General features: G+C 28.1%; 6 protein-coding genes across 11 annotated transcripts; 5 read left to right on the top strand and 1 right to left on the bottom strand.

Annotated features, from left to right (window-relative positions):
• The first annotated feature begins 62 nt into the window (after window positions 1–62).
• On the top strand, window positions 63–6182 carry nito (RNA-binding protein spenito). The gene is made up of 2 exons (XM_035880919.2): window positions 63–563; window positions 1001–6182. The coding sequence occupies exons 1-2, from the start codon at window positions 439–441 to the stop codon at window positions 3186–3188; spliced, it is 2313 nt and encodes a 770-aa protein (XP_035736812.1). The 5' UTR covers window positions 63–438; the 3' UTR covers window positions 3189–6182.
• Window positions 6183–6899: 717 nt separating this feature from the next.
• Window positions 6900–11396, top strand: OstDelta (oligosaccharide transferase delta subunit). The gene is made up of 11 exons (XM_035880920.2): window positions 6900–7253; window positions 7563–7771; window positions 7955–8086; window positions 8274–8434; window positions 8606–8745; window positions 8859–9234; window positions 9442–9621; window positions 9684–9903; window positions 9989–10201; window positions 10463–10634; window positions 10915–11396. The coding sequence occupies exons 1-11, from the start codon at window positions 7244–7246 to the stop codon at window positions 11058–11060; spliced, it is 1959 nt and encodes a 652-aa protein (XP_035736813.1). The 5' UTR covers window positions 6900–7243; the 3' UTR covers window positions 11061–11396.
• A 3518-nt stretch (window positions 11397–14914) lies between these two features.
• LOC118448208 (uncharacterized) lies at window positions 14915–16528 on the top strand. Of its 3 annotated transcripts, none has more exons than XM_085656975.1 (4): window positions 14915–15024; window positions 15377–15639; window positions 15732–15938; window positions 16353–16528. In XM_085656975.1, exons 2-3 carry the CDS (start codon window positions 15377–15379, stop codon window positions 15919–15921), a joined length of 453 nt encoding a protein of 150 aa, XP_085513101.1. In that variant the 5' UTR covers window positions 14915–15024; the 3' UTR covers window positions 15922–15938; window positions 16353–16528. The 3 variants fall into 3 exon arrangements, with proteins under 3 accessions (XP_085513101.1, XP_085513100.1, XP_085513102.1); XM_085656974.1 differs by having other exon boundaries at window positions 15732–15934; window positions 16353–16514; XM_085656976.1 differs by having other exon boundaries at window positions 14953–14973; window positions 15732–15934; window positions 16353–16522.
• Window positions 16529–16941: 413 nt separating this feature from the next.
• LOC118448209 (uncharacterized) lies at window positions 16942–18850 on the top strand. Its single transcript, XM_035881208.2, has 5 exons — window positions 16942–17304; window positions 17764–17852; window positions 17979–18214; window positions 18327–18524; window positions 18672–18850. The coding sequence occupies exons 3-5, from the start codon at window positions 17979–17981 to the stop codon at window positions 18679–18681; spliced, it is 444 nt and encodes a 147-aa protein (XP_035737101.1). The 5' UTR covers window positions 16942–17304; window positions 17764–17852; the 3' UTR covers window positions 18682–18850.
• Window positions 18851–19549: 699 nt separating this feature from the next.
• Window positions 19550–25565, top strand: Tes (testin LIM domain protein). Of its 3 annotated transcripts, none has more exons than XM_085657437.1 (7): window positions 19550–20035; window positions 20259–20335; window positions 20613–20814; window positions 20912–21204; window positions 21293–21518; window positions 21603–22885; window positions 22956–25565. In XM_085657437.1, the coding sequence occupies exons 1-7, from the start codon at window positions 20032–20034 to the stop codon at window positions 23304–23306; spliced, it is 2436 nt and encodes an 811-aa protein (XP_085513563.1). In that variant the 5' UTR covers window positions 19550–20031; the 3' UTR covers window positions 23307–25565. The 3 variants fall into 3 exon arrangements, with proteins under 3 accessions (XP_085513563.1, XP_035737091.2, XP_035737093.2); XM_035881198.2 differs by having other exon boundaries at window positions 19550–20178; XM_035881200.2 differs by lacking the exons at window positions 19550–20035; window positions 20613–20814.
• On the bottom strand, window positions 22059–27947 carry LOC118448205 (uncharacterized). Of its 2 annotated transcripts, none has more exons than XM_035881201.2 (5): window positions 27816–27947; window positions 26917–27333; window positions 25603–26421; window positions 25250–25502; window positions 22059–25061 (listed from the first exon to the last, which is right to left on the bottom strand). In XM_035881201.2, exons 2-5 carry the CDS (start codon window positions 27316–27318, stop codon window positions 24925–24927), a joined length of 1611 nt encoding a protein of 536 aa, XP_035737094.1. In that variant the 5' UTR covers window positions 27319–27333; window positions 27816–27947; the 3' UTR covers window positions 22059–24924. The 2 variants fall into 2 exon arrangements, with proteins under 2 accessions (XP_035737094.1, XP_035737095.1); XM_035881202.2 differs by having other exon boundaries at window positions 27812–27905.
• Window positions 27948–27955: the final 8 nt, after the last annotated feature.

The raw sequence follows: 27955 nt of genomic DNA, 5'->3' as shown, positions 1-27955 counted from the left end.
TGGATCGACAAGCATGTCGATAAAATGAAAAGAAGCTATTATACGTCGACCAATGATAGTTCTTTGTGCCGTATGATACGTCGTATTTGCAACTGCTTGGAACAACCATATGGATTTTCTTACTTTTGCATACGTTAAATTTCATCTAACTACATTTTCTTATCGTAAATTATTTCTTAATATTTATTAGCTTGATATAATAATGATGTTAAACTAATAAGTTTAAAATTCTAACGAAAGCATATTACAAACGGAAGTACGTAAAATTGAAGACAGTATCAAAACGCCATTTTGTGTATCCTTTCGAGAGGAAGGTAGACATTCTGATTTGAAAAAAAATACTGAACGCTGATATCTAAACATTTTCTCTATTCGCGAGATTGTGCGAAGATATTATTTCTTCTTCTTTATTTTACTTCGATACATTAAACTGCGTTGATGATTGGGATTCCGCGAGACGACCGACATAAAATTACGGTTAAGATCCGCAACAACATGAAAAGAAGTTCGAGTCGTGATACTCCGCCTCCTCGGGTGAAACGAAGTCGATCTTCCATGGGACGGTGAGCATTAGTTATTTTTCCTCTATATTTCAAGTAAATTACAGTCTCCTCGTTAAATCTTGTATTTTCTGACGTTATAAATACTTTCTATCAATGTCTCCATTATTGTTTAATTAATTTAATATTTATTATACATTAATTTATATTTACGTATTAAATAATATTTATAGATTAAATTAAAAATTACATTAAATTATGATAAATTAAGATTTATTTTACATATTTATATTAAGTGTGCGTGCATACGTGTTTGTGCGTGTGTCAGTGCGGTGTGCGTGTGTGCGTGTGTGTGTATTGTAACATTATTTTTTACATGGAATGACACTATTTATTTTATTAAATATTATTGTTTTTAGGTGAATGCAAATCATACGTATCATTGTCATACTTTTATTTTTTTCTATACTAGTTAATATCATATTCTTATCAATTTATAGATATGATGATTCAAGTGATGAACGGATCACACCGGAACGTATTCGACGACGTAGCAGAGGTGCTAGAAGTCCTAGTCCATCAGCAAGAGCGTCATCACATGCGCGTTATGTAGAGTCAAGTTCCCATCGCGATGATTATTTGCGTGCACCTCGTGATTTGCCACCAGAACGACCGTACAGTTATAAAGTTCTTTGTGTCAGTTCCATTCATCCAAAAGCCAGTGATGAAGTAATTAAAGATACTTTGTATAGAGAATACAAAAAGTTTGGTGACTTTTCTATAAGAATTTCTCATGAATTAGATGAACGCGTTGCTTATGTGTGCTTCAGGAGCTCAGAAGATGCACGAGATGCAAAACATGCTAAACCACGAATTATAATGTATGATAAAGTAGCTTTGGTAGAACCAGTCTATGAAAGACCTGATACATATCGTAGACAAAGATCTGTTTCACCACCAGATTATGAACGGTATTATGCTAGATCTCCAGGTCCAACAGATAGACACAGACCATTAGATAGATATGAACGCGTATATGGGCCTCCTGTAGGTTTACCCCCTCATCGTGAAATGAGAAGAGAAACAATACCACCACCTCATCATGAATTTGTTAGGCCACCCATTCATCATGGACCGCCTCATGTTCACCCAGGTCCCCCTCATCATTATGGTCCACCTAGACATATGATGCTTCGTCATCCTGTTCATGGATTTGAACGAGTTGAAAATAAGAAAGATAAATTCCCAAATTATCTCCATCATGTATCTCCGGAAGATGACCCTCTTGCAACTAGAACTCTTTTTGCTGGTAATTTGGAAATCAATATAACTGAAGAAGAATTACGTAGAATTTTTAGTAAATATGGTATTGTTGATGATATTGATATCAAAAGACCACCACCAGGAACAGGAAATGCATATGCTTTTGTACGATTCCAAACATTAGATATGGCTCATAGATGCAAAGTTGAACTTTCTGGACAGTATATAGGAAAGTTTCAATGCAAGATAGGATATGGTAAAGCGACTCCCACTACACGAATATGGGTTGGTGGTTTAGGTCCTTGGACTTCAGTACCTCAATTAGAAAGAGAGTTTGACAGATTTGGAGCAATTAAAAAAATTGATTATATAAAAGGTGATAGTAATGCATATATTCTTTATGATTCTATCGATGCTGCGCAGGCTGCTGTAAAAGAAATGCGTGGTTTTCCTCTTGGTGGTCCTGATCGAAGATTAAGAGTTGATTTTGCAGATGTAACGCCTGGTTTTGGTTTTAAACCTAGATCATACCCTGAAGATAATGCAGATTTTAGACCACGCTTAGTAGATTATGAATCACCATATGATCCTTATGGTCCTGAAAGTGAATTTGGTTATGGGCCAAGAGGATTTCGAGGACGAGGAAGTGCGCCATGGCATGAAAGAAGAGGTGGTGGACGAGGTGGTTATCGTGGTACTTGTCCCGAAGGTTATCTTCGTGATGAAGCTGATTGGTCAAATCGCAGACCACCACCAGAATTGGAATATGAAACTCCTCGTGGGTTAAGAAGGTCATTATCGCGAGAACCGGGTGTAGATCGGTCCAGATCTAGATCACCACGTAGAAGACAAATGGATTCAGATTCCGATTCTGAGAATACTCGCACAGGAATGCTTTCCACATCTCGTACCTTACCTGAAGTAGCACGAAAATCCATTGCAGTTTGGCAAGGTGCATTAATATTAAAAAATTCACTATTTCCAGCTAAATTTCATCTTACAGATGGAGATACAGAAATAATAGATGCTCTTATGAAAGATGAAGAGGGTAAACATATGCTCCGAATAACACAGCGTCTTCGTCTTGATCAACCAAAGTTAGATGATGTATCTAAAAGAATACAGACTTCCAGTTCGCATGCTATATTTCTTGGTCTTGCTGGATCAAGTGGAGCTGTTACAAATGATGATGCTAATGTTCAAACACGACCACTTCGTAATTTGGTTTCTTATTTAAAGCAGAAAGAAGCAGCAGGTGTTATATCGCTTTTAAATAAAGATACAGAAGGAACTGGAGTACTCTATGCATTTCCACCGTGTGCTTTCTCTACAGAGCTCCTGAAGCGTACATGTCCTAGTTTAAGCGAAGAAGGTTTAAAAGAGGATCACTTGGTAATTGTTGTTGTTAAGGGTGGCAGTGCCTAAATTTTAAACAAGTGACATAAAAACAGTTGCTTTATCCATAAATAACAAAATTATTTCATTGTTTTAATACTTTCTATGAAAAGTATTATTTTGATTCAATTGGTAAGGTGGTATAGAATGATGTACAGAAGTTATAACAATGATTGATGCTTTTTGATCTATATAAGTATTATTATCACAGATTTGATTGAAATATTTTTGAGATATTTAATAGAATCATTTCAAAGTATGATATACCATTATGATTTTTTTTTTAAATAATAAGTTACTTAAATCAAGATTTATGAAACAAGATATGTATTAGGACATAAATAATTTGTGCTTATACAGTAAATATCATTTGAATATTATTAATTTTATTTCTCATATGTAGATAATATATAAAATAGATGCACTTGATTCCGTCTAAATATTCAAAGTAAAAATAGAATAGATTCACTAATTAACAGAATAACAAAAATATATTAAAACGTGAGTTTGAAAAATTTTAATGAATTCCAAATATCATTATTTTCTACTATAATATATATGTTTCTATTCTAATATTCTAATAATAGTAGTATATTATTATGTACATCTTACAGAAAAAAATCAAAGTAAATTCATCAAAAATAATAAAAATAATACTTATATTGTATCAAAAAACATTTCCGACAACATTTACTTGGTAATGTTTATTTGAAGTGAGGAATTCTAAAGTAATCATAAAAATGATGTACATCATTTTTAATAAGGTATCTTTACTATAAAAATCTTGACATAAAACAATATTATTACCCTTATAATCAGAGGTAAATGTTTAACTACATACATAGTATAAGAATTTATCTGTATTATACACATATATCGGTATGTTTAACGATGATGACGTTACTGTACACAGATCTTTCACATTTATAGTATATAATTTTATTACCATTCTTTTTAATACTGTCAAAAAACATTGTGACTTCCATATTTATATAGAGTCTTATTAGATGTGTTTATATCAACAGGAATTGACTTTAATGTCATTGGTTGAGACAATAGAATCCAAATATCTTATCATTATTATAAACAGAAGAAATGTAATTACTCTCTGAGCCTAATGATATATTAAATATCATCTATTTGTTTGACAGATTATTCATATTGCAGTGATAATGACTTAAAAAAAATCATTTTGATACAAAAGTCACATATATGATGAAAAATGATAAATGATTACTGGACATATGTTGCTGCATTTTAACAGCTGCATTAATAAATTCAAAAGAGAACTTTTATATCTCTCTTCGGCTAATAAAGAAGCCTTTGAATGTACAACAGTATATAAATTATGTATTCATATTGAAGAATGTGAAAGGCCTGGTTTGAAAAAATATGTTAGATAAGGACTATCGATTCATAGTATTATGATTTAACTCACATTTCCATGAACTTGATTTTTGATTTATATCTGTAGATTCTTTTGAGTGATATACCACTTAAGTGATTGTGCAGTAAATATTTTGTGCATAGTTTCATGAGTTTTCAAAGTTTAGAGAGTGTCTGAGAGTGAAGATAGTGAGGAAGAGACAGAATATGCTTACTCTGCGTAAAAAGTTGGTAACATCTGTGTATCACCGAATTGATTACAAAAGTTCATGTTAAGTGAGGACGTATTATCTAAAGGACAGTGTTTGGTGGTAGTTAAAAAACAAATAATAATAATAAATAAAAGGCTTTGAAAATGTGTACAGTGATGTAAAAAAAAAAGTGTTTGTGTTTCGTCTTTGAGTAGGGGAGATGCAAACAAATGTTTCTGAAAAATAATAAATATTTCAGAAACAATGTATCATCTAAACCGTACTCAAATACGATTGAAGGTGCAGTGGTTAAGTACACCTGGTGATCGAACAAAAATAGATGACATTTATGCAGACAAAAATAAAAGTATGTGTTGCTTTTCTTGATACCGTTATCCATATACCAAAGTCAAATCTTCGTACAATGTCATAAACAGTGTTACATATTTTTAATCAAGTTTTTATTCAGATTTATTCAAATAGATAAATTTGCAGAACAGATTAATTTTTGTTAGAGAACTAAATGGAACATTTAATTGAGATAAATATTGGGAAGACATTATACAATCTTTCAAATGAAAATGCATGCTCGTGTGTTAAACATTAAGTTGGAATGCATTTTATTTTTTGAAAAGTTTTTTATGCAATATTAATTTTTTTCTTTTTCTTTTTCTTTTTTTTTTTTTTTCCTTCTTTCTAAAAGTGAAGTTCATAGTGATTATGGTGTTGTGATTTGTTCTTTGCTAAATGACGATATCAGAAATACCAAAAAGCATAATAGATTGCAAATTTTTAGTGCTTGTGGCTTTTGCAAATTATTTCTTTTTTAGGGATGAAGAAAAAAAAATCATTTTCCTTATAGTTTTCATTATCAATAATAAAAGTAACAATTTGTGATTTGTGTTTTCTGTGACACGTGATATTTACAAACAAAAACAAGCAGACATATAACTGGGTTATGAGTCCATCTCATTCTGGTTTACAAAGTTTTTAATACTATGAAAAAGTATAGTTAGTTGTGATATCTGCAATGTATTGAGTCCAATATTGTGTACTCAATTGTGTAGTTCTATATCCCTGGGAACGAAACTGGCAAATGGATCTTGAGAGGAAATACTGAAGACACAAAAAAGGTTTGGTTAAAAAGTCTCTATTTTATGCAAAAAAAAAGGAGAAAAAAAAAATAAATAAATCATACTAGCACATTTTCTAATTGTAACAAAATCGTAAAGCATATTATTTCCTTCATACTCCTTATATTAAAAATAGCACTTTAGGGAAAAGAAATTAATTTTTACAATCCATTAATCGTGAAAATAATGTACAATTAAAAATATGGCCTCAAAAATTTTGAACTACAAAACAACACTGGTTTAATGACATTATTTTTTAATAATAAATCGAATATCAATTCAGCTTTTGAGATATTTGACAATATTGTTTGCATATTTTAATGAAATATTTTAGTATCTAGAATGAGATCAAAAATACGAGTTCAATGTGCACTTTACATTAATAACTCAAGATGATCGAAATAACCTCTATTCATGTAAGTATTACTTGACTTAGTTAAAAGAATCATATTGTAAGTAATTTTGTAAATATTATATAACATTTATATATTTTATTATATATAATATATAATATTATATATAATATACAATATTACATAATATTAATACAAAAAAATTGCATACAAGTCAATGATATTTGATAACAATACAAACATAAAATATTTCTTATTAATTAACAGAGAAGTATAAAATTTTTACGAGCAGTATTATGTATCTGTGATAACAATTGTAACATAATAATATATAATAATAAATTAATTTTAGAATTCTAGGAGATGATCTCAATTTCAGAAGAGAAAGAGGAGGAGATATTTGATGAATTTATCAGACGATATTAACATTGAATATAATCACGAATATATATATACAAATTTAATATATTTTTACATTACGATGTAATGTACTCTACATATACATATTTCAAATTTATATTTTTATGTCAAATATATAATAAAAGTGATAAGAAAATATAAGAGTAATGATGCATTATATGTCCTTAAAGAAATTTATATTTGATTTTTCTAATAAATAAAAAAAATAAATGAAATTAATTATTTAAATGATTATCATGATAACGTAAACCTATAAATGTAATAGGAAGTAAATTGACCAATGAAATTAGATACACAACTCGATCGTTTTAAGTTTATTGATTGTTGGTCGGTTCGAGTAGTTGATTGGTTATCTCGTAATATCGCTCTTCCGTCTAATGCCAATGAAGTTACACCAATGGTTGTGTTGGTTTCCAATGTAATTCGATCAACCAATCAGAAACCTTTCATGAGCGACCTCTATATAACAATGTATCAAGTCTAGCGGAGACACGTGTACTTTAATACGAGCCGGAAAGAGCCATTTTCTTTGGAAACTGGAGAAGTAGAGGTCGTAAGCCAGCGTGGCCGGTGTGCCAGCGCACTGTATAATATATACTGCCATGATGGCGGGTGAGTAATATTTTATCGATAAGAAAAATTAAAAATTGTTTTTAAATAATAATATATCCATCTAAATTTATTTTTTATCTGCCATTGTATAATTATATATATATAATTATACAATGTGTTTCTAAAAGTATTTTACGGTCTTATTGTAAAGATAGTATTAATTTCTTTGCTGAAAGATTATTTCGTATGATTTATTTTTATATATTTTTTCCATGTTTTTTAACATATTTTTACTTTGTTTTGTGCAATCAATTTGTCAGGGACAGGAGGGTAGTAAAACTAATTTATACTTTTGTTCTGTATTTATAGCTATATTACTTTTTTTGATGATATCAATTCTATCTGCTACTTGTACGGTAACAGAAACAGTACCATCGGTCATTTCTTATCTATCGGAAAATGATAAAATACGTTTGAAAAATGTTGTTGATCCTGGTTTGAATTTACAAGATCCAACTTCAACCTATTATAGTGTGTACGGATATAAACTTCTTCAGGAAACTATACCTAATAAAGAAGTAGGTATTTTCAATTAATAAATCATTGAATTTATTTAATTACTTTTGAAAGTAATGATGAAAAATATAAATATTGAAATACATTGATTCTTTGATTAGTCTTCCTGATATTAATATTGGATATAAAAAATTAAATTATATATTTCATATTTATCAATTGATAATTCTAAATACAAATTACAGAAAATTTGTAATTATCTATCAAAATCTATTGGAGATGGTAACAATGTTGTACCAGAAACAGCCTTTTATATTGTATCGATGTGGAAAATTATCGATACATGTCAAGGTTTACCAATACCTGCAATTACAAAGGTACTTTCATTATGATATAAGTAAAATTAATGATTAAGAGGCATAATAGTTAATGATGCTTTATAACTTTCGTTCTACTGTAAGAACAGTGAAGAAAATTTCTTTTACTGAAATATTATATTTATCTTGTATAAATTGTAAAATTATATGTATAATACATATTAATTGCAAGGTTTTTTTTATATAGGTTTTGATGAATACTATTGAGAAAGATACATCTACATTTGCTGAATTATATTTTGCTGTAAATACTTTAACACTTTTATCACAAAAATTAACTACCGAAAAATCCGAAAAATTAGCTAAAACATTACAAGTAGCTCTCAGAAAAGATGACAGTCTGTGGAAGTAAGTGTTAATTAATAAATCTTTTGATTTAATTGTTTTAATTGCTAATATTGGCATGAGATATGGACCAACCAAAATCTTATACATTTATTATAATGATTGTATAACATAGTTATTCTATACTTATGTTATACGTACATCTAAGTATGAAACAAAGTATTTTATATTTAGTCTTGGATATACCTTCCACATTGCTTCTGATCTTGGATCTGTTGGTACATTTGCTTTTGATCGTATCGAAGATGCTATCATTCAAGCAGATGAAGTAAATGGACAATTCTTGCAATTTGAAGGTGGACTGTCTATAACAAGTAAGTCAAAATAAAATATAAAGAATTTTATATTTTATTTATATCTACCTAATATATAATAATAAAATTAACTAACTTATGATATTTTTATATAAATTACAAATTATTTTTAGGTTTTCTTGTAAATGGTATCTTCAAGCTTGGTAGTTCATTAAAGAAAAGACCACCTTTGACATCTCCACAAATTGTTAAGCTAACAAATTATCTTTTGTCAAGACGATCTGTCCAAACTCCAAAAGGTGTTGTAAGCCTCCTTTCAGCATTAAATACATTAGCAGTAAACAAATATGAAACATTAGTTTGTATTACTCTACCTGAGGAAGGAGTTATTGTTTCAAGCAAACAACCTCTTGTTACTATTAAAGTTTGTGATATTTTTGGTAAACCATTGCCAACAATACCTAAAGTAATTGCAAATTCTGCTACAAAAGTAGAAGATGATACTGTTATTAGCAGTAAAGAAATATTACAATCTTCAACAACAGACAAGTAAGTTAATTGGGATTGGCATTTATTGATCCCCAATGCTTTACTGATTCAATACAATTAGATTGACATCAGCTATACCTTGGGGTATATTAATTGTTGAATGACCCCTTAAACCTTTTTTTCAATATAAAAAAGGTTTAGAATTTCAACAAATAAATTTTTTTTACAATTTATTTAGTTTATTTAATAATTTTCTATCATTAATAGGACATTGTTTATAATGGATTTCATGAAAGCTAAACCAGATCGTGGATTTTATAAAATATCAGTATCAGCAGCATCTGTAACTAGTACTATTAAGGTCAAAGTTCTTTCTGAAGTAGTTGTTGATTATTTAGAAATGGGAACAGGAGATGCTGATCAAACTACACAACCAAAATTAGCAAGGTATTTCAAAATAATAAAAATCATCAAATTTTATTATAAATAAAATTTTTCATATATTACAGAGTTACATATCCTGAAAAATTAAATCAAAAGATAGAGGCAGATTCTCAACAAAAATTAGTTGTAAGATTTTTATTAAAAGATTCAGCTAATAAAAAACCAATGCGTGTTCACCAAGCATTTATTCGCTTATCACCTGCCTTTATTACTAATATTTATGATGACAATGAAATAACATTTGTAGCAGAGCCAGATAATGCCAATGTTTATAAATTTGATATGGTAAGATTACTGTAAATAATATTTATAATTGTATCATTATTTTAGTTATTTCGATGAGACGACTTATTTATCGATTATATTTTAGCCATTGGCAGTAGCAGCAATAAATTTCGGATATCGCAGTGGTGATTATAACATTGATTTAGTTATTGGTGATGCTGTATTAAGTAATTCTTTTGAATGGACTATTGCTACAGTAAATTTGAAATTCCCTGATGCAGTTGCTACTGAATCGAATGAAAAAAGTGCTTTTTTCAAACAAAAAGCAGATATATATACAACGAAACCAGAAATAAAGGTAATTATCAGCAATCAATAAAATGTATTAAAGCCAATGCTCGTTGGTGATAGAATATTCTAATTATTTATATCACTTCTATAACGTTGGTAAAATAAATGACATCAAAGTAATTGTATCTACATGTCCAAATTACTTCATTATTTGGATTTATGTTATAAACTTTGAATGACAAATTTATATAGATTGTACATAAAATGTATATACGTTTATAAATTCACAACATACATAAAATAATGAAGGCTAATTTGAAATTTATAGCACATGTTCCGAGAACCGGAGAAGAGGCCACCAGCTTTTGTATCCAATTTATTTACTGGTCTATGCTTAGCGCCTGCCTTTTTATTAATTATTCTGTGGGCAAAACTCGGTGTCAATATATCTAATTTCCCTCTATCTATTAGTGCTGTTACATTTCATCTTGGATTAGGAGGTAAATTTAAGTTTTCATTGCTAATTTTTTGATATAATTTCGTAACTGTTAAGATTTTATAATTTTGACATTATGCTCAATGCTTGACAGGCAATATATTTTATATTGACTTGTTTTCAATTGAGCAGAAAAAAAAAGTGAATTTTTCGCAAGTATAGTACGTTTCCAGCTATATTTGTAGCCTGATATTCTCAACATTTTATATATGTTGTACACACAACATTTTATATATGATGTACACACAAGTATAAAAATTATTTCATATAAAAATTGTTTGTAGGTATCTTTCTTCTGTTTGGAATCTTCTGGTTGAAATTGAACATGTTTGTGACGTTGCGTTATCTTCTTGGACTTGGTGTAGTTACATTCCTTGCTGGTAACAAATTGTTGTCGAACATTGCTCACAAACATAAATTATCGCACTGAATTATAAATGAAGGTTCCTTTCACGCGCAAGTGATACATTATTATTATAAATGCATTTTATAATAATGAAATTTATGAACAAGTATGTTATGACAAGGAAGTATGTGTACATTGAAATAGGCATAACTAAACGAACATTCATTTTTATAGATCGAAAGTAAAGTTATCGCTATTCCGATGCAAGTGATATATTTATTGAATATCACTTTACTATATAACTTAATAAACTATTTAAATACGAAATGCAATAATTGTCAAGTACTTTATTTTAGAATGTTATAGTTTTTCTACAGATTCATTTGTACATAAAGACTTAATAAATGAAATTAAAATTTAGATATATATATATATATATGTTTATATCGCATTTAATATAATAAACAAACAAAAATATGCGATATTAAGTTCAAGAATTTTATTTACATTTTTTATATCAGTATTTTGAAATCAGCAAATAGTTATTTGTTGATTATAAATTAGTTGCATTTAATACAACGAACGTGACATCTCTTGATAATAATTTATTATTTTATAATCGTAAGCATTATATATACTATGAAGTTAAATTTGTTTTTGTTTCATGCAATAAATAACATTGAATCATTTTTCGTAATCTAATAACTTCTTTTCGTAGATTTTCTTTCTCCACCTTTAGCTCTCCTATCGCCACTTGTACTATACCGATTCGACGCCAAAAATTGGTTAAATCTTGAAAGTTATTTATAATCTGTATTTTGTATAACATTTGTAAGTGAAATACATCTCATAAAAGTGTGTCGAAATAAAAGAAGGGGATTAAATTTATTATGTGGATTCAAAATTATATCTTACCTCCGCACTTTCTTTCAACTCGAACGTAGTAAAAATTTGTCTAGAACTTGATTCTTTATAATTAGTGTAAGAATATATATTTTCATTTAGAGTTTCATACTTGTTACAAATTAAAAGAAGTCTCAATAAATTTTCTATTTTCTTAACGAGTTGTTCTAAATAATTTTTGGTCAATTTATATTCAATAGCCGTTATTGTTAATTGAATTCTATCTTGCTTTTGTTCTGTAATCGTTGATAATACAAATTACATTATAACAAGTATTTATAAAAGAATAGAATTTTTTCATATTATATGAACGAATACTTGCCAGAAATGAAGCGATTTTTCATAATCCAATATGAAGTATGAAAGAAATTTTGTTCGTCTATAATATCTTTAAAGTACTTGTTAACGTTAGTCTTATGAGCTGCCATTTTTTCGCGAAATTTTGATATTGTTTCAGATAGAACAGCAATACGTACATATTGTTTAGTTATAATTTGTTGATTTTTTTCATCCTTCTCTTTTACAACATCATATAACTTTTGCCTATTTTTTGTATCTAAAATGTCCTATTTATATGACATATAATGTCTCAACATACGAAGAAATGATATAAAATATATTGTACTTTTGTAATACGTAGCAATGGTTTTTCGTAAATCCGCTGAAAGATCATTCATTTTATTCTCTTCCGTAACTAATGCCAATCTTCGCATATTAGTTTTGTCCTCAACGAAAGAATCGATCTTGCCTTTAAAAAAATTAGTTAAATTAAATAATATCGCTAAAAGTTTGTACAAATAAAAAATTTATGATACGTTAATCGATATCTAATGGACTTATTCAAAATTAATATAATCTTACATGATATATTATATTTTCGATATATATACATAGCATAGAATTTTTTGATATAATTTTGAACATAATAGGTACTTCATCAGTAATATCAATGAAATTTGACATCTATTTTTACACGTATATTTTATTTATTTATTAATATAATTATTTAATTATTTATTTATTAATAATTTTAGGCTTACTCATTGTTTTGCTCTTTGTGTTATTAAGGGAATTATCCAATTGTTCTTGCATAATAGAAATAATAAATTGCAATTGAGATAAATCTTCATTTCCTTTTTGTTGGAATCCAATAATATCGATATTAACATCGTTTAGAATTTCATTAATTTTCGATTGGTAAGTCATTGAAATAGCTCTAGTTTTCATTTCATATATGTTAAATAAACGATCAATCATTTCACTGTGACCATTTTTAGATCTTTCATATTGTTCTTTAGCTTCGTCAAAAGAATTGATTAAAATTTGAATACTAAATCGAATAAAATATTCGTTTTAATTCCTTCTATCGTCGTTATTGTAATTCATAAGAGAATACCTATGATCTTTACTATCAATGACTCGATCGAATGTATGCCAGGCAGTCTCAATATCTTCTTTGATAATAGGCATTCTTGCACGCATCATTAATTCTCGCCATGATTGACGATATTTTTTAGTATTCAATATGCCCATTTTGATTTCACGAAGTAAATGTTCTCTTTTTAATATTAATTGTCGTTCTAGTGCCTTTTGTTGTTTTTCTTCTTTCGTCAATCCTTTTGACCATCGGACGTTTCTTTTTCTTTTTGGAGGCATATTCCTTTTATAAACAATTATTATTATTCTATTTTTATATATTATAGTAATACATCAACGTATAAAGCAATGTGTGTGTGTGTGTGTGTGTACATAATAATAATATGGAACAATAAAAAAATATAACATCTATAATAAAAAAAATGATTTATCATTATAATTATAAATTAAAATAAAGAAATGTATAGCATTGAATAAATTCATATTGAAATTAAGTTAGAGACGCGTTTCTTAATATTAAAGTATAAGTTCATTGCTCTATTGGAATGTTTTATGTATATATATAGTTACGTAACTTTTTTGTATTTTTATATATATTAAATCGTTTTTATAGTCGTAAAAAATTTCTCTTACGTCGTTAATATCCTCGTATCAAATTAATATATGCAGGCTTATTTAAAATGATGGGTATATCTCCTTTAAAAATAATTATTATAAAAGCAAACGTGTAGCCTCAAGCGATTTGAATAAAATCATCAATGAAATGTTCTGTGTTCATAATAACGGAACTCCTTATAAGTTTTGCCTGGGAATTCCAATGATTTTTAATGATGTTGTAAAACTCGTTTAGTTAGAGTAGGTTACGTGATATTATCATTTAATGTTTATACATTTATTGTTTTGTTTTGTTTACTATAGTCTGTTAATTCCTACATTATAAAAATGAATGGAAATTTATTAGAATTATAAATCAAAGAAAGGAAGACAAGTATTAATAATATTCAAGAAGTTTTATCTTAGACTTTGTAGATATTATTTGAATATAAATGTTTGATCTTTCACAACCATTTAGAATAAAACGACTTTGTTGAGCGTTAATTATTTAAGAAAAAAAAAAAGTATTATCGCCAAAAGTCAAAGTAAAATTATTCAAATTTGAGCTGGTGGTTACGAAAATGGCCTGTCATTCAAATTAACAAATATTAAAATATATCTACAAAAGAAAAGTATATAACTTAAAACACTTTTTCATAATCTCTGACTCATTAATGATCTACTAATAAAAAAATTAAATTAAAAAGAAGTATGTGTTAAAATTTGAAATCCGAAGATCGATAAGCAGTTAGGATTATTACGTTAAATTACAAGGAATTCATCGGTTTCCAAATAAAAAAAATATTTCAATGTCATTCTTACAAAGGTAGGCCGAGGTGAAGAAAACCGGAAAGATGAGAATGAAAGATAAACTTGTATTTTCTACGAGAACACGAATATATGTACATATATATATATATATATATATATATATATATATATATATATATATATATATATACGTTTGTATACATAATGTAGGTAGTACTTTGACAGGAAGCCATTGGTAGAAAGAAGTTAAACATTTTAATGACTAGTAAAGAACTCTTGATGGAAGGGGTGGGGGCACATCTTCCGCGATCTTATGCTATAAAAAGTCTTTCGAGAGTCAATCTAGGAAACGGTAAGAAACGTGTTAGTGTTTTTAGTTAAAATCAAGACACGATCTAACGAGGTTCGTAAAGGAAAACTGTGACTTATCATCATATCTAATTCTAATTTTTTACTTTGATATTATTATATACTTTAACGACAGAAAAAATAAATAATTTATATTATTATATAGATAATGATATAATGATTAATTATACAATAATACAGTGTCTACAATAAAACGCTCTGATTTTTTTGTTTCGTTTTTAATAAAAAAAATTCGGACATTTCATCGTATACACCCTATGTATTACATTATTTTATAATATTATACAATATTATTACATTAAAAAAAAAATACGCAAAAGAAAGAGAGAAAGAGAGAGAGAAAGAAAGAGAAAGTGAATATACAGAAACATTTATTTTTTTGATAGATGAAGCTCCATTACATATTGGCATTAATTACACTTCTGACAGTGGCTTATGCAGCCGATGTCACTCAAGATTTATTGAATTCATCATTGAATTCCCACGATGAAAGTACGAGTCAAGTAAGAGAGAAAAGAACTATACTTTTAGGAAAAACTGCACTAATTGGAGGTGGTGGTACTCTTCTTGCTAAAAAAGCCCTTCTCGTTGGAGGTGCTGCCCTTGGAGCAAAAGCATTGATTGGTGCTGGCTTGTACAAAGCTAAATAGTAAGTGCATACTACCTTAGAAAAACACTAATTATATATTTTTTTAAATATTTAGAATTATTATTGACAATTTATTGAATAATTTTGTTTAGTTTGGGAAATGGTTACGGAGGTGGCTATGATTTTGGAGGCGGATATGGTTACGGAGGCGGATATGGTTATGGAGGCGGATATGGTCACGGAGGAGGATATGGTTATGGAGGTGGCTACGGTTATGGAGGTGGATATGGAGGTGGATATGGACATGGACATTCAACTTATCACGGCTCTTATTGGCGATAATTTTATATACTGTGTATGTATGTATGTATGTATGTATGTATGTATGTATGTATGTATGTATGTATGTATGTATGTATGTATGTATGTATGTATGTATGTATGTATGTATGTATGTATGTATGTATGTATGTATGTATGTATGTATGTATGTATGTATGTATGTATGTATGTATGTATGTATGTATGTATGTATGTATGTATGTATGTATGTATGTATGTATGTATGTATGTATGTATGTATGTATGTATGTATGTATGTATGTATGTATGTATGTATGTATGTATGTATGTATGTATGTATGTATGTATGTATGTATGTATGTATGTATGTATGTATGTATATACGTATATATGTATACATACATATATATATATATATACGTTTTTTCATTATTTTTCACATTATTCATATACATATATTTATTTTACAGAATACAGAATGAAAGTACTCTTGAGAGATCTGTCTGGAAACATGTCTGAACTCAATATTTATGAGAAAAATAATTCTTTTGTCTAATTTAAAAGTTTAAAAAATAGTGTATGATAACAAAAATGTGCGTAAGAAATTGTACACTTATAATTAGACAATTTTTATAATCATCGGTTCATTTATCATTGGAAATATTTTATACAAAAAAAAAACGAAAATAAATAAATAAATATATATTTACAACGAAATAAAAAATTAGAAAAAAAATAGATATCCTCCCAATCATTCGAACAAAAGTTAATGACTTAGAAGAGGCTAATACGATATTGATATCAACGATTACAGCATATAGTAGTGCTGTAATCGAAGCAATGTCTTCGCTAATATTACGTGACGCTAATTTTATATATCGATTTCGATACTCATATTCTTTATCTCGTTAAGGAAGTAGATTTAAATAATCGAAAATGAAAATGAAATTTTCAGAGATTCAAAATCAAATACAAATTAATACGCCAACAGATCAAAATTTGCATTGATTTTTATTCCCTGCTATACTTCCTTCTTACGTAATGTATACGATTTTATTTGCATTATCTAATCGTGAATTTAGTTGTAGAAAAAAAGATGAGGAAAAAAAAAGAAAGAAAGAAAAAAGATCCCAAGCACGTTCGATCACACATTGTGTATACGTTCAATTACAAGATCTGAATCCAAATGAACCTTCATTGAACCATATTCGCTTGTACACTCTCGTGCTATTATATATGTAGTTGTTGAAGTGAGCAATGCGGATAAAGAAGTCGACTAATCGAGGGTGCGAGACAAGAAAGTGATAGCACATCGATGAGATGGCAAACACAATACGTCAACTTACTGATGTGTGCGAGTACACTTTGTGAAAACGAAAACGATGACCGACATAGAAAGTGTCTGATGTCCACTCAGATTTCGTAAGCTCATACGGAAATTTCACTAATGGATTGGAACAATAGCCCACATATGAAAGTCGAACAAGGACTTACAAAAAAGAAAAAAAAATAATTCTTAAATAATTTTATAGTTTTATTAAGAGAACATATTTTTCTTAAGAGAAAATATAGTAAAAAGAGAATGATATATATATATATATATATATATATATATATATATATATATATATATAAATGAACGAGATATCTGTGTTCAATTCTTCAATCTTACCCAAAGTTGGATTTATAATTTTTTAATTAAATACTACAACGTCCTTTTAATTAGATGAGATTTTTTTCCATGTGTTTTAATTAATCGTAACAATCAATAAGAAAATCTTATCGATATAAAGACAGAAAGTCAAAAACATCGAATAAATGCCCAACGAAACAATCGTTCGTGTCCAGAATTCACAATATATTTCTGTCTTTGCTAACCAGGAGGTAGGTTGACTATAAAATCATGCATCCGCTCGCTGTAAGTCACAGTACTTTTTCTTATTCAGAAGTGTACAGTACCAAAATTAAAGGTGAGTAAAAGGATATGTGATTCGGTAATCAGAAAAATCACATCTTCTTTTTTTTCTTGGAAAATTGATTAAAAAAAAAAAGAAAATTCTGCATATAAACATAATATCATCTTTTTGATATCGTAGATGCAACATTATACTATCTTCCTGGTCCTAGCTATATGCAGTTGTGTAGCATTATGCATAGCTACGGAAGTTGATAGTCAGTACGATCATCAAGCAGATACATTTAAAACGCTCGATACAACGGGCGAGCTCAATAATGGGGCTGAAGTACATACAAGAACAAAGAGGACACTTTTCTTAAAAAAGAAATTAATAGGCGCTGGACTTTTAGGATTTGGTGTCGGTGTTGCTAAAGGGTATAGATACCTATAATCATTTGTTGAGATCTATCATGATCTTGTCTTTTTTCTTTTTACTTATTTATTTTTTCTTTTTTATTCTATTTTTTCTTGAAATTTTTTTTTCTAGCTACAAACTTGGATATCACAGTGCTCCTGAAATTCATCGTATATATGTTCCACCACCCCCAACTGTTAAATACGTGGAATATGTTGAGAAACCTGTTTATATTTCAAGAATTATTGAAAAACCCGCGCCAATTTACAAAGCGGCTCATTTAGATTACGAACCATCCTGGTCTCAACCTGATCCTTCGCCTCATTATGGGTAATTAATTAATATTTTCTCACGAATATAAAATTAACAAATTTATAACGACATTCTGCATATGTTCTTATTTTTTTTTATTTCTTTTTTTATTTTTTTTTTTATTTTTTTTCTTTTATTTTTTTTTTATTTTTATTTTTTTTTTAGTTCTTGGTAAAAAATATTGGACACTTTTATAAGCAAATCCATAAATCATAAATATCGTTCTGGGAGCTAGTGTATGGATTATTCGATGGATTTAAATGAAAGAAAAAGTTCTATTATTCTACGTTCCTTCAAACTTCTCAATTGACGATTTTTAAGCATGCTCCTGTTTATAACCAAAAATACTGTATTTGTTAAATAAAATGTTGTTTTTATAATAAAACATTTTTCTTATATTTTTTTTTTATGATATATTAATAAAAATTTTTTATAACTATATTAATATAATAATAATAATAATAATAATAATAATAATAATAATATCAATCAATCAATTAATATATTATGCTTTTTAAAAAATAGAATTTGAAAATTATACATTCTAACTAAAAAATTAATAGGCAAAAATAGCAACCATTCATTATATTCGTACTGTAAGAGAAATATCATTGTTTTTAAAGAATCTAGATGCTTACAAATATGCTAAACATTGCTTACAGTATTACTTTATCTTTTTAGTCTATAAAATTAAAAAAAAAACTAAATTTTTCCAAAATTTAACAATATTTTAAAAACTCAGATCTCTTGACATAAACGATTGGACACATATTTCTTTATATTCGTCATAAAATCATTTGGTCAAAGATCAATAAAATGATCAAATGAGTAACCGTAGTTTCTCCTTATGAGTATCGTGAAACATATTTCTTTGCGTTTAGAAATATTTAAGAAATTTAAGCATCAGCTATTTACACACATAACCAAGCAGGCAATCGTTACTTCACCGACATAAACATACCTTTCAAGCGTGTATATGAAAATCAATAGTAGAATACGAGCTTTATCTCTTTTGCCGCAAATTTCAAGGGGCGCCACAGTACAAAACTTGTTCTTCACAAAAACGACATTTTCGCCATTTGTGAGAATAGGTGTAGTTCTTGACCAATTTGGATGAACAAGGTCTCGTTTGAAGACGAAGGTTCAATTTAGGACACCTTTTTCGAATTTTAGAAAAAGCTTTTTATTTGTGTATAAAATATTCTCGAAAAAATACCATTTTTTAACATGATTTAAAAAAAAAATGAAACTTTCGAAACTCCACCGGAACAGCAGCGTTAGACCTTCGTCTTTAAAATGAGACCTTGTTCATTAAAATCGGTCAAGAATTATGCCTGTTCTCATTGTTCGTGTAAACCATTAAAAAAGCAAGAGTAGTGAACAGTCTTAATATATTTTATATAAATTAATATAGTTGATTTATCCAAATTTATGCAACAAAATACATACGACACATAAACTAGATATATGGCAATATGGAGTATATTTGTGAGGACGCGCAGAGTTCCATGCGCAAAATCTTACAATGAGTATATTACTAAATATATATATAGTTATCTATGCGTCATACAAGATCGCTGTCAAAAGTTCTTATCTTTGGTGTAGAAGTTACTGCATAAAATTTTATAATTATCATAAAAAAGTGTTTGAGACTAAGATATATTAATAGCATGTATGTTATTTATTATCTTCATTATTTTTTTTTTTTCATTGCCACGAAATGATCATAATTATTAATTAAGAATTTTTTAGTTTTTAAGCTAAAAGACATGGAACAAACAGGTGATCGTCCTCAGTGGCTTATGGAATTGGAAAATCGAAAAAGAAAGGTTGTATTTACATCTTTCACATATAATATTTTATATAGACAAGTTTCATAGTACATAAATAAATATTTCATTTTTGCTATAACAAATTCATTTACTGGCTTTATCAATTCATTTTATAAATGTAATGTAGGTATGCAATTGTTTTTCCAAGTTATATATAAATATAACTTATTTTTCTTATTAATTACATTAGCAAAATATTTTAATATCTATTTTATTTTATTTTTTTTAGTTGATTTTATATTTTTTTTTGTTCTTTTTCTTTTCTCTTAATTAGCCCCGTTTAGCGCATGAAGCCGGAGCAGGAGCACCATGCATGATATGTAACGCTTTGTGTCCTGGTTTAGATTTACATTTTTGGCGAAAAACTTGTAAAATTTGTAAATGTAGCAGAGATGATCATGATGTTGTCAATGATGATTTTCCTCAGTTCGATTTATTATTTGGTCCATCTGGAAAATCAAAAAGAAAACCTATGTGTAAATACTTTATCATCATGTATTTTTTTATTATGAATATCATAAATGAAGTTGCATAAAAAAATATCTTATACTAAATCACAATTATATATTTCAGTATTGGTTATATCCAATAAAAAGCAAACTAATAGTGAAACTGTATTTGACTGGATACCACCAGATACAACTAAGGAACTTGCTGTAGATTATATGAATGCTTTACCAGTAGAAAAATTACCTATTTCTGGATCAACTGGTGCTATATTAAGAAAACAATTACTACAAAAACAATTGCCGTTACACGATATTGATCATAAAGCGTGTGATAAACTAAGTGAAGTAGAGAAAAAAGAGTTGGAAAATTATGTTGAAATTTTGAAAAAATATGCAGGACAGGGCAAAGTAATGAAGGTATGTTACTTTTTTTCTATAACTTTTTATATATATGTAATATTTCTACTATATTTATATATCCCTTTCTTTTTAATATATATAAAAGATGTTAGGTGCACGTCCGTTTGATCGGTCATTAATGACACCAATTAATGCTACGGATATGCAACGTTTTAATTCACAACAAAAATCACAGATATCTGTGACTATACCACAACTTCGAACACCAAGCAGCTTTACAAAAAATATTCCATATTTAAAAGTTCCTTTTGAAAATAGACCAGATCCAAATGTTAACATGGAAACAAAGGATAATGAAAGAAATGTTTTAGGTAATAAAAATATTACATTTTTATAAATTATACAAATATGAATATTGTTCCATACTTTATCATGAATTTACCATACTTTTACAGATAATAAATGTTCAAAGCCAGCCGCATTTCATAAATTAGTGAATTCTTCTGTAACTGCGTACGATGCAAATTCAGAATTACCTGTAATTTGTCAGCATGAATTTTGTGAACCTCTTCATTGCAAGTACACAGAAATCAATCCATGTGCTTTACCAACAACAAATCATGATAAATTTAAACATATAGAGCAGAATACTGCGCTTCATAAAAGCAATGTTGATCTTCAGATAGAACCATCCAATACAGAGACATCTGATAAACAACCAGAAATGAATCTCCTCGAAGTTGCAGATAATATTTTAGCAAATGCATTACTTCCACCTAGCGCAATCAATGTACATGACATTGTTAGTAGTACTTTAGATAAAAAGGAATTAATGTTTATACGCGATAAACTCAATAGCAAGTACGGTATGCAAGATAATTCACAAGTTAATCATACACGAAATTTCCCACATAATAAAGGAGTGGACAAAGCAGTCATTATGGACTCTCAAAAAAATCTTTCACCAAGTGGATCAACGCCTAAAAGTAACGTAGTAGATGTGACAAAAAATGATCCTCAACATGGAGTTAAACCCATAACAGCAGAAAAACTTGTATCAAAGCCTATTTCAGAAATGGTTCAGTCTACTTGTGCTAGTAATATTGCACCAACTTTTATTCATGATAAAGCAAGTTCTATACATACAAGAAATAAATCATCTAATACTATTTCACACTCACCACAAACACATAATATTATAAGTAATGCAAATTCACTTGAAAATAAACCAATGTCATCTATAAATGCACAAGATAAATATAATATTGATCATAAAGAAGTGCCTAAGAAATCTGTATCGTCTACATTGCCATCTGATATTGATAATACAAATTGTATAAAGGGCAAATTAAGTGGCATCAAAAATGTACAATCGGCTATTTCTTACTCTGAAAATTTACAAAATCAAGTATTTCCATTCGAGTCAAACTGCAAAATGAACCAGTCTACAGAAAATCAACTAGATATGGATTCTGTTAATGGAGCTGTGAAAGGTTTAACTATTGAATCTTCAAAACCACAAAATTGCGAGAAATGTCGAGAAGACATTAATATTGGTGATGTAGTTGTAACTGTGGATAAAGCTAAGAATATATTATGGCATCCAGGATGTTTTGTTTGTTCTGTATGCAATGAATTACTCGTTGATCTTGTATATTTCTATTATAAGAATCAATTGTATTGTGGTAGAGATTTTGCAGCTCTGTTAGGGATCCCAAGATGCTTTGCTTGTGATGAGGTAAGTAAATTATACAAGAATTGTTATATGATTTGATGTATATTATAATTTGATGTGTTTTCCTTTCCAGTTAATTTTCGTACGAGAATATACCGTTGCTGAAGGCCATAATTATCATGTAAAACACTTTTGCTGCTGGGATTGTGACATTCCATTAGCTGGTCAACAGTATATATCTGAAAATGATCACCCTTTGTGTCTTCCTTGTTATCAGAATACATATGCAAAAACTTGCAATGCATGTAATGCAGTGATTGCAGCTGATCAACAAGGTGTTGCTATAAAAAATTTAAATTTTCATGCAATCGAAATGTGTTTTTGCTGTTATATGTGTAAAAAATACTTACTAAATAGTAGAATGGCAGTCAAAGAGGATAAACTATTTTGTAGTAAGGATTGCATTTCCAAGTTTTCTAACTAATTGAAAAATATTACATATAATTTGATATAATTCAATATTATCAAAATACAATCAAATTTGTATTTCTTATATTTGATAATATTTTACTTCAGCAAAACAGTTTTATTTACCATTATGCCATACTAATATAAGTACATTTTTAATAATAATATAATAATGTTTACAACTATATATATCATAAATAACAGGATTCATTAATAATGCATTTATATAAAATCCATAATTAATGCATACAAAAGTATGCATTTTTATTTAATCCTTTAGTTTATATATAAATATTTTTGACATTTATTTTCATCGAATATAATTATTCTAAACTATAAAAATAATTAAAAGATTTGTTTTATACTTCGACTTTTTTAACATTCTATTCCTTGGTTAGATAAATGGCTAAAAACATAGTAAAAAATCAAAATATCACTTTTGAAAGTATAGTGATTTAATTTTATCTTAGACTTTTTAAGAATTAAAAATATGGTTAATATACTAGAAATTAAAGTATAATCGTAAAACTGATACTTTTCATTACGATAAACATACGATATAATCTATAGAGCAGTGTTTCTCAAGCTTCTGACGTGCGATCTAATGTTTCTAATGTTTAATTAATTCTAATGTTTAATATACGCGGTCCAAGTGTTTATAATATACAATTTTTAAAAATCTGATATACTGGAACTATTGTGTTGTAAAATACAGCTGTTACTTCGGTATCTCGTGAACTGACAAGAGCATTTTACAGTAATTTTGGGAAACGCTGCTACAGAATATTATATAGATTGAGATAAAAATATGATTGAAACACTCATATTTTTCATTACGATAAACACACGATATAATCTGTAGAGCAGTGTTTCTCAACCTTTTGCCGTGTGATCTAATATTTAATTCTAATGTTTCAGTAAATCTAATGTTTAATGTTGCAGTCCAAATGTTTATAATTTACAATTTTTAAAAATCTGATATATTGGAACTATTGTGTTGTAAAATATGGCTATTACTTCGGTATTCTCGTGAACTGGCAAGAGTATTCTACGAGAATTTTGGGAAACGCTGCTACAGAATATTACATAGATTGAGATTAAAGTATAATCGTAACACAGATATTTTTCATTACGATAAATACACGGATATAACTGTAGAGCAGTGTTTCTCAATCTTTTGCCGTACAACCCAATATTTCTAATATTTCAGTAATTCTAATGTTTTAATAATTCTAATGTTTAATATATGTGGTCCAAATATTTATAATATACAATTTTAAAAAATCTGATATACTGGAACTATTGTATTGTAAGATATAATGGTTGCTACTAAGATATTCACGTGAACTAGCAAGAGTATTCTACGAGAATTTTGGGAAACGCTGCTACAGAATATCATATAACTTGCAAAACATAAAATATAAATATTCATTGAAAAGATTTCTATTTTTACGTATCAAATAAATTTCATAAAAATACTTTTTATCTTATTACAAAAATGCCAAAAATACATTTTTTTTTGTAATACGATTATTACTTCTCATTAATGTAGAATTATATTTATAAATAGATATAAGATACAATTACACGCACACTCATACAAACAATTTATATAAATAAATATTACATATACATTACTCAGAGTCACTGTCAATAACAGTTTGAATTCTTTTATACGTGCTGCGAGCTTCACGATATCGTGATGGAGTTTCTGGTAAGACTAAGGAGTTCTTGTTAGTATTCATACCTTTACGAGAACGTGTAATGCGCCCTGTAAAAGAAAAGAAAATGTAATATAAAAAAAAAACCTCTATCTTTGTGTTAAATTATCATTTTACAAAATGTATGTAATTTAAGTAATAATAATAATAATAATAATAATAATAATAATAATAATAATAATAATAATAATAATAATAATAATAATAATTTAAAGAAATTGCAAGAAAGTGAAATAACCTTCTGATATAATATTACTCTTATCCAATTCAGATACTTCTTTTAATCTTTCATTGCGTTCTTTCACTTTTTTACACTTCTCTAAAGTTGGTCTTCCATGAACTCCATGTTTTTCAAGCAATGATTTTAATCGTCGTACTCTCGCAGCATTAGATTTGCATCCACTCCATATTTCTTGATATGATTTCACAGCTATACCAGCTGTTCTTATATACTTTTTTAATGATTGTATCCTCTTATCATCTTCAGGTCTCTAAAATAACATATTATATTAGAATTGTATTATGCAATAAACGTATAATAATAGTTGCAGCTATATTAAACATTTCATTAATTTATTTAATTGTACTAACATTAGAACTGCGTTTCTTCTGTTTACCATCTTTTGTTTGATCTGGGTCATCATTATTACTTTCACTTTCACTACCGGATGTTTCTTTAGCTGATGAATTATGCTCTTGTTCATCTTTATTTTTATCAACTGATTTGATTACTTTATCACCAATATCTTTATTATCATTCTTTTCAATGTTATTGCCTTTATCGTCATCATCATTATTATCCTCATCTTCATTGTCATTAATCAAATTTTTATCTTGGCTTTTTTTTGCACCTTGACCTTTTCGTACACCGCGACCACCTCTTTTGGAATCAGGTAAGGTTTTCGTGTTTTTCTTACTTAAACTCTTCTTAGTTTTTTTCTTATTTTGTGGTTTATATTCTTCATCTTGAATATTATTGTCTGAACTATCTTCTGAACCTTCAGAAGACTTCTTTACGGTGGAAGATGTTTTGAGACTTTTTTGTTTGCCTTGTTTAAGATTTTTCTTTGTATGTAAAGTGTTCTTCAAATTTTGTTCATTTGATTCTTCTACTTCAGATGAACTAACATCAAGTTCAGATTCATTTGGCTTTGCTTTTACAATAATTGTTTTTGTTTTTGGTTTATGATTGTCATCTTTTTCACTTTCAGAACTAGATTCTTCCTTATCACTTGCGCATTCTACAGAAAGTTCCAATCCATCTACTACCTCTGTTTCTTTGGTAGATGACATTGTAACATTTAAATTGATGTTTTCTTTAGATGATTCATTTCCGCTATCTTCTTTACATTTCAATGAAACTTCAGTATTTTCATCTTCAATAGATTTGTCAATTTTTTCAGCAAAATCCTGAAATACATGAAAAAAAAGAAATAATGAAGAAAAAATAGCTCCACACAACTATCCGGTAGTTGAATTATTACGACAGTTAAATTTTATATTATTTATGTTTCAGGAAATATGGATGATTCGACAATATCGCGTTCGTTACATTTTTATTTTCTGTACCAAATGGGACAAATCAGTATCAGCCCGATCAGCGGGGAAGAGGGATCTATTATTAAAAAAAAAAGATAGAGATTCCGCGATCTTCAGAAAATTTTTGGAAAATTCCGTAGCCTTCAGAAAATTTTTTGAAAATTCTGCGACCTTCAGAAAATTTTTTGAAAATTCTGCGACCAGAAAAGTTTAGGAATCCCTGATATAAATATAATGCTCAATTATTCTTATTTACTTCGTATAAAAAAAAAATAAATAGTATTGCACTCTTAAATTACACAAGCGCATACTACTATATTTTACTAAACAAACTCAATAAAATGTAACTTTATATTTATTTCTTACAAGAGAATCTGTAGACGCATTGCAGAAGTCGTCATCTACTTCATTTGTACTATTAGTTGTGTGTGGTGAACCGCTTCCTTCATTTTCTTGTTCTCCTTTAGTCGAATCTGTATGAATTTCATTTGTTGGTGAAGATACACTTTTCTGATTGTTTGTTGAATTTGTATTTTGTTCTACTTCTTCTTTTGTATCATCATTGGTATTGTTTGATGTTGATCCATTTGACGCTGGTAAATCTTTATCTATAGAATTACAAGGCTTCTTGGTAAGTAATTTTTCTTCTTCTGAAGATACCAGACGTTGTCTTTTACCCGTTGTTTTTATTGTCTCATTAGATATTTCTGAAGGTGACATTTCATCACCTGCCTCTCTACTCTCATTACTTTGATCTGATTCAACCATAGTTAATTATGCAATCTGAAATTAAAAACTTTTATTATATTATATGTGGTGAGCTTTGATTTAATACATATTCTTCTTTGCGAGTATTTTTTTATTATTTTATAGATAAGCGAATCATATATTTTTATAACACAGAATCAAGCACCATAATATAGAACAATACAAACATTTTAAAACATGAAATAAAAACATAAATATTAATAATTTGATGGACAGTTTTTAAATCATAAGGAATTATCCATTAATAATATATACACATATAGATTAGTTGCACTTAAAAGTGTATAATTTAAGAAAATATATATATGTTATTGAAGTAAAAAATTGTTAAATATTCACTAAATAGAAAAACGATAAATTGCGTTTTGGAAAATATTCTTAACCTAACATGCCGATCGATAATCAATTTTCATATATTAAAACTTAACAATTAAAAATAATTATTTTAAATTAATGGTTATTATTGTTTTTTATATAATTTCATATAACATACATACTTAAAATCACAAGCGATTTACGTATTCACGGCACAACGTCTGCAAATGTATTCCTTTATCCCGCCTTTTCTTCTTCTATTTATTTCACTATGGCGACCTCGCTTGTTGTCCCGCCATTTCGTTATATATACACTACATAT

The sequence above is a fragment of the Vespa mandarinia genome, chromosome 5, assembly GCF_050613455.1.
Source record: "Vespa mandarinia isolate Hongniang chromosome 5, ASM5061345v1, whole genome shotgun sequence".
In the NCBI taxonomy this organism is placed as follows: domain Eukaryota; kingdom Metazoa; phylum Arthropoda; class Insecta; order Hymenoptera; family Vespidae; genus Vespa; species Vespa mandarinia.
The sequence above is the reverse complement of the archived record's forward strand: the minus strand, read 5'-3'. Positions and strand labels throughout refer to the sequence as shown.

Bases quoted from the DNA above. Each gene is read 5' to 3' on its own strand.
- OstDelta (XM_035880920.2), top strand. The intron at 7,772-7,954 runs GTAGGTATTTTC...TACAAATTACAG, and splicing joins AAACTATACCTAATAAAGAA to AAAATTTGTAATTATCTATC. The intron at 10,202-10,462 runs GTAATTATCAGC...TGAAATTTATAG, and splicing joins CAACGAAACCAGAAATAAAG to CACATGTTCCGAGAACCGGA.
- LOC118448205 (XM_035881201.2), bottom strand. From the start codon at position 27,318: ATGGTTGAATCAGATCAAAGTAATGAGAGTAGAGAGGCAGGTGATGAA. The intron at 26,422-26,916 runs GTAAGAAATAAA...CATGTATTTCAG, and splicing joins ATGCGTCTACAGATTCTCTT to GATTTTGCTGAAAAAATTGA. The intron at 25,503-25,602 runs GTTAGTACAATT...ATGTTATTTTAG, and splicing joins AGAAGAAACGCAGTTCTAAT to AGACCTGAAGATGATAAGAG.
- LOC118448208 (XM_085656975.1), top strand. From the start codon at position 15,377: ATGAAGCTCCATTACATATTGGCATTAATTACACTTCTGACAGTGGCT. The intron at 15,640-15,731 runs GTAAGTGCATAC...AATTTTGTTTAG, and splicing joins GGCTTGTACAAAGCTAAATA to TTTGGGAAATGGTTACGGAG.
- nito (XM_035880919.2), top strand. From the start codon at position 439: ATGATTGGGATTCCGCGAGACGACCGACATAAAATTACGGTTAAGATC. The intron at 564-1,000 runs GTGAGCATTAGT...ATCAATTTATAG, and splicing joins AGTCGATCTTCCATGGGACG to ATATGATGATTCAAGTGATG.
- LOC118448209 (XM_035881208.2), top strand. From the start codon at position 17,979: ATGCAACATTATACTATCTTCCTGGTCCTAGCTATATGCAGTTGTGTA. The intron at 18,215-18,326 runs GTATAGATACCT...TTTTTTTTCTAG, and splicing joins GGTGTCGGTGTTGCTAAAGG to CTACAAACTTGGATATCACA.
- Tes (XM_085657437.1), top strand. The intron at 20,815-20,911 runs GTAAATACTTTA...TATATATTTCAG, and splicing joins ATCAAAAAGAAAACCTATGT to TATTGGTTATATCCAATAAA. The intron at 21,519-21,602 runs GTAATAAAAATA...ATACTTTTACAG, and splicing joins TAATGAAAGAAATGTTTTAG to ATAATAAATGTTCAAAGCCA.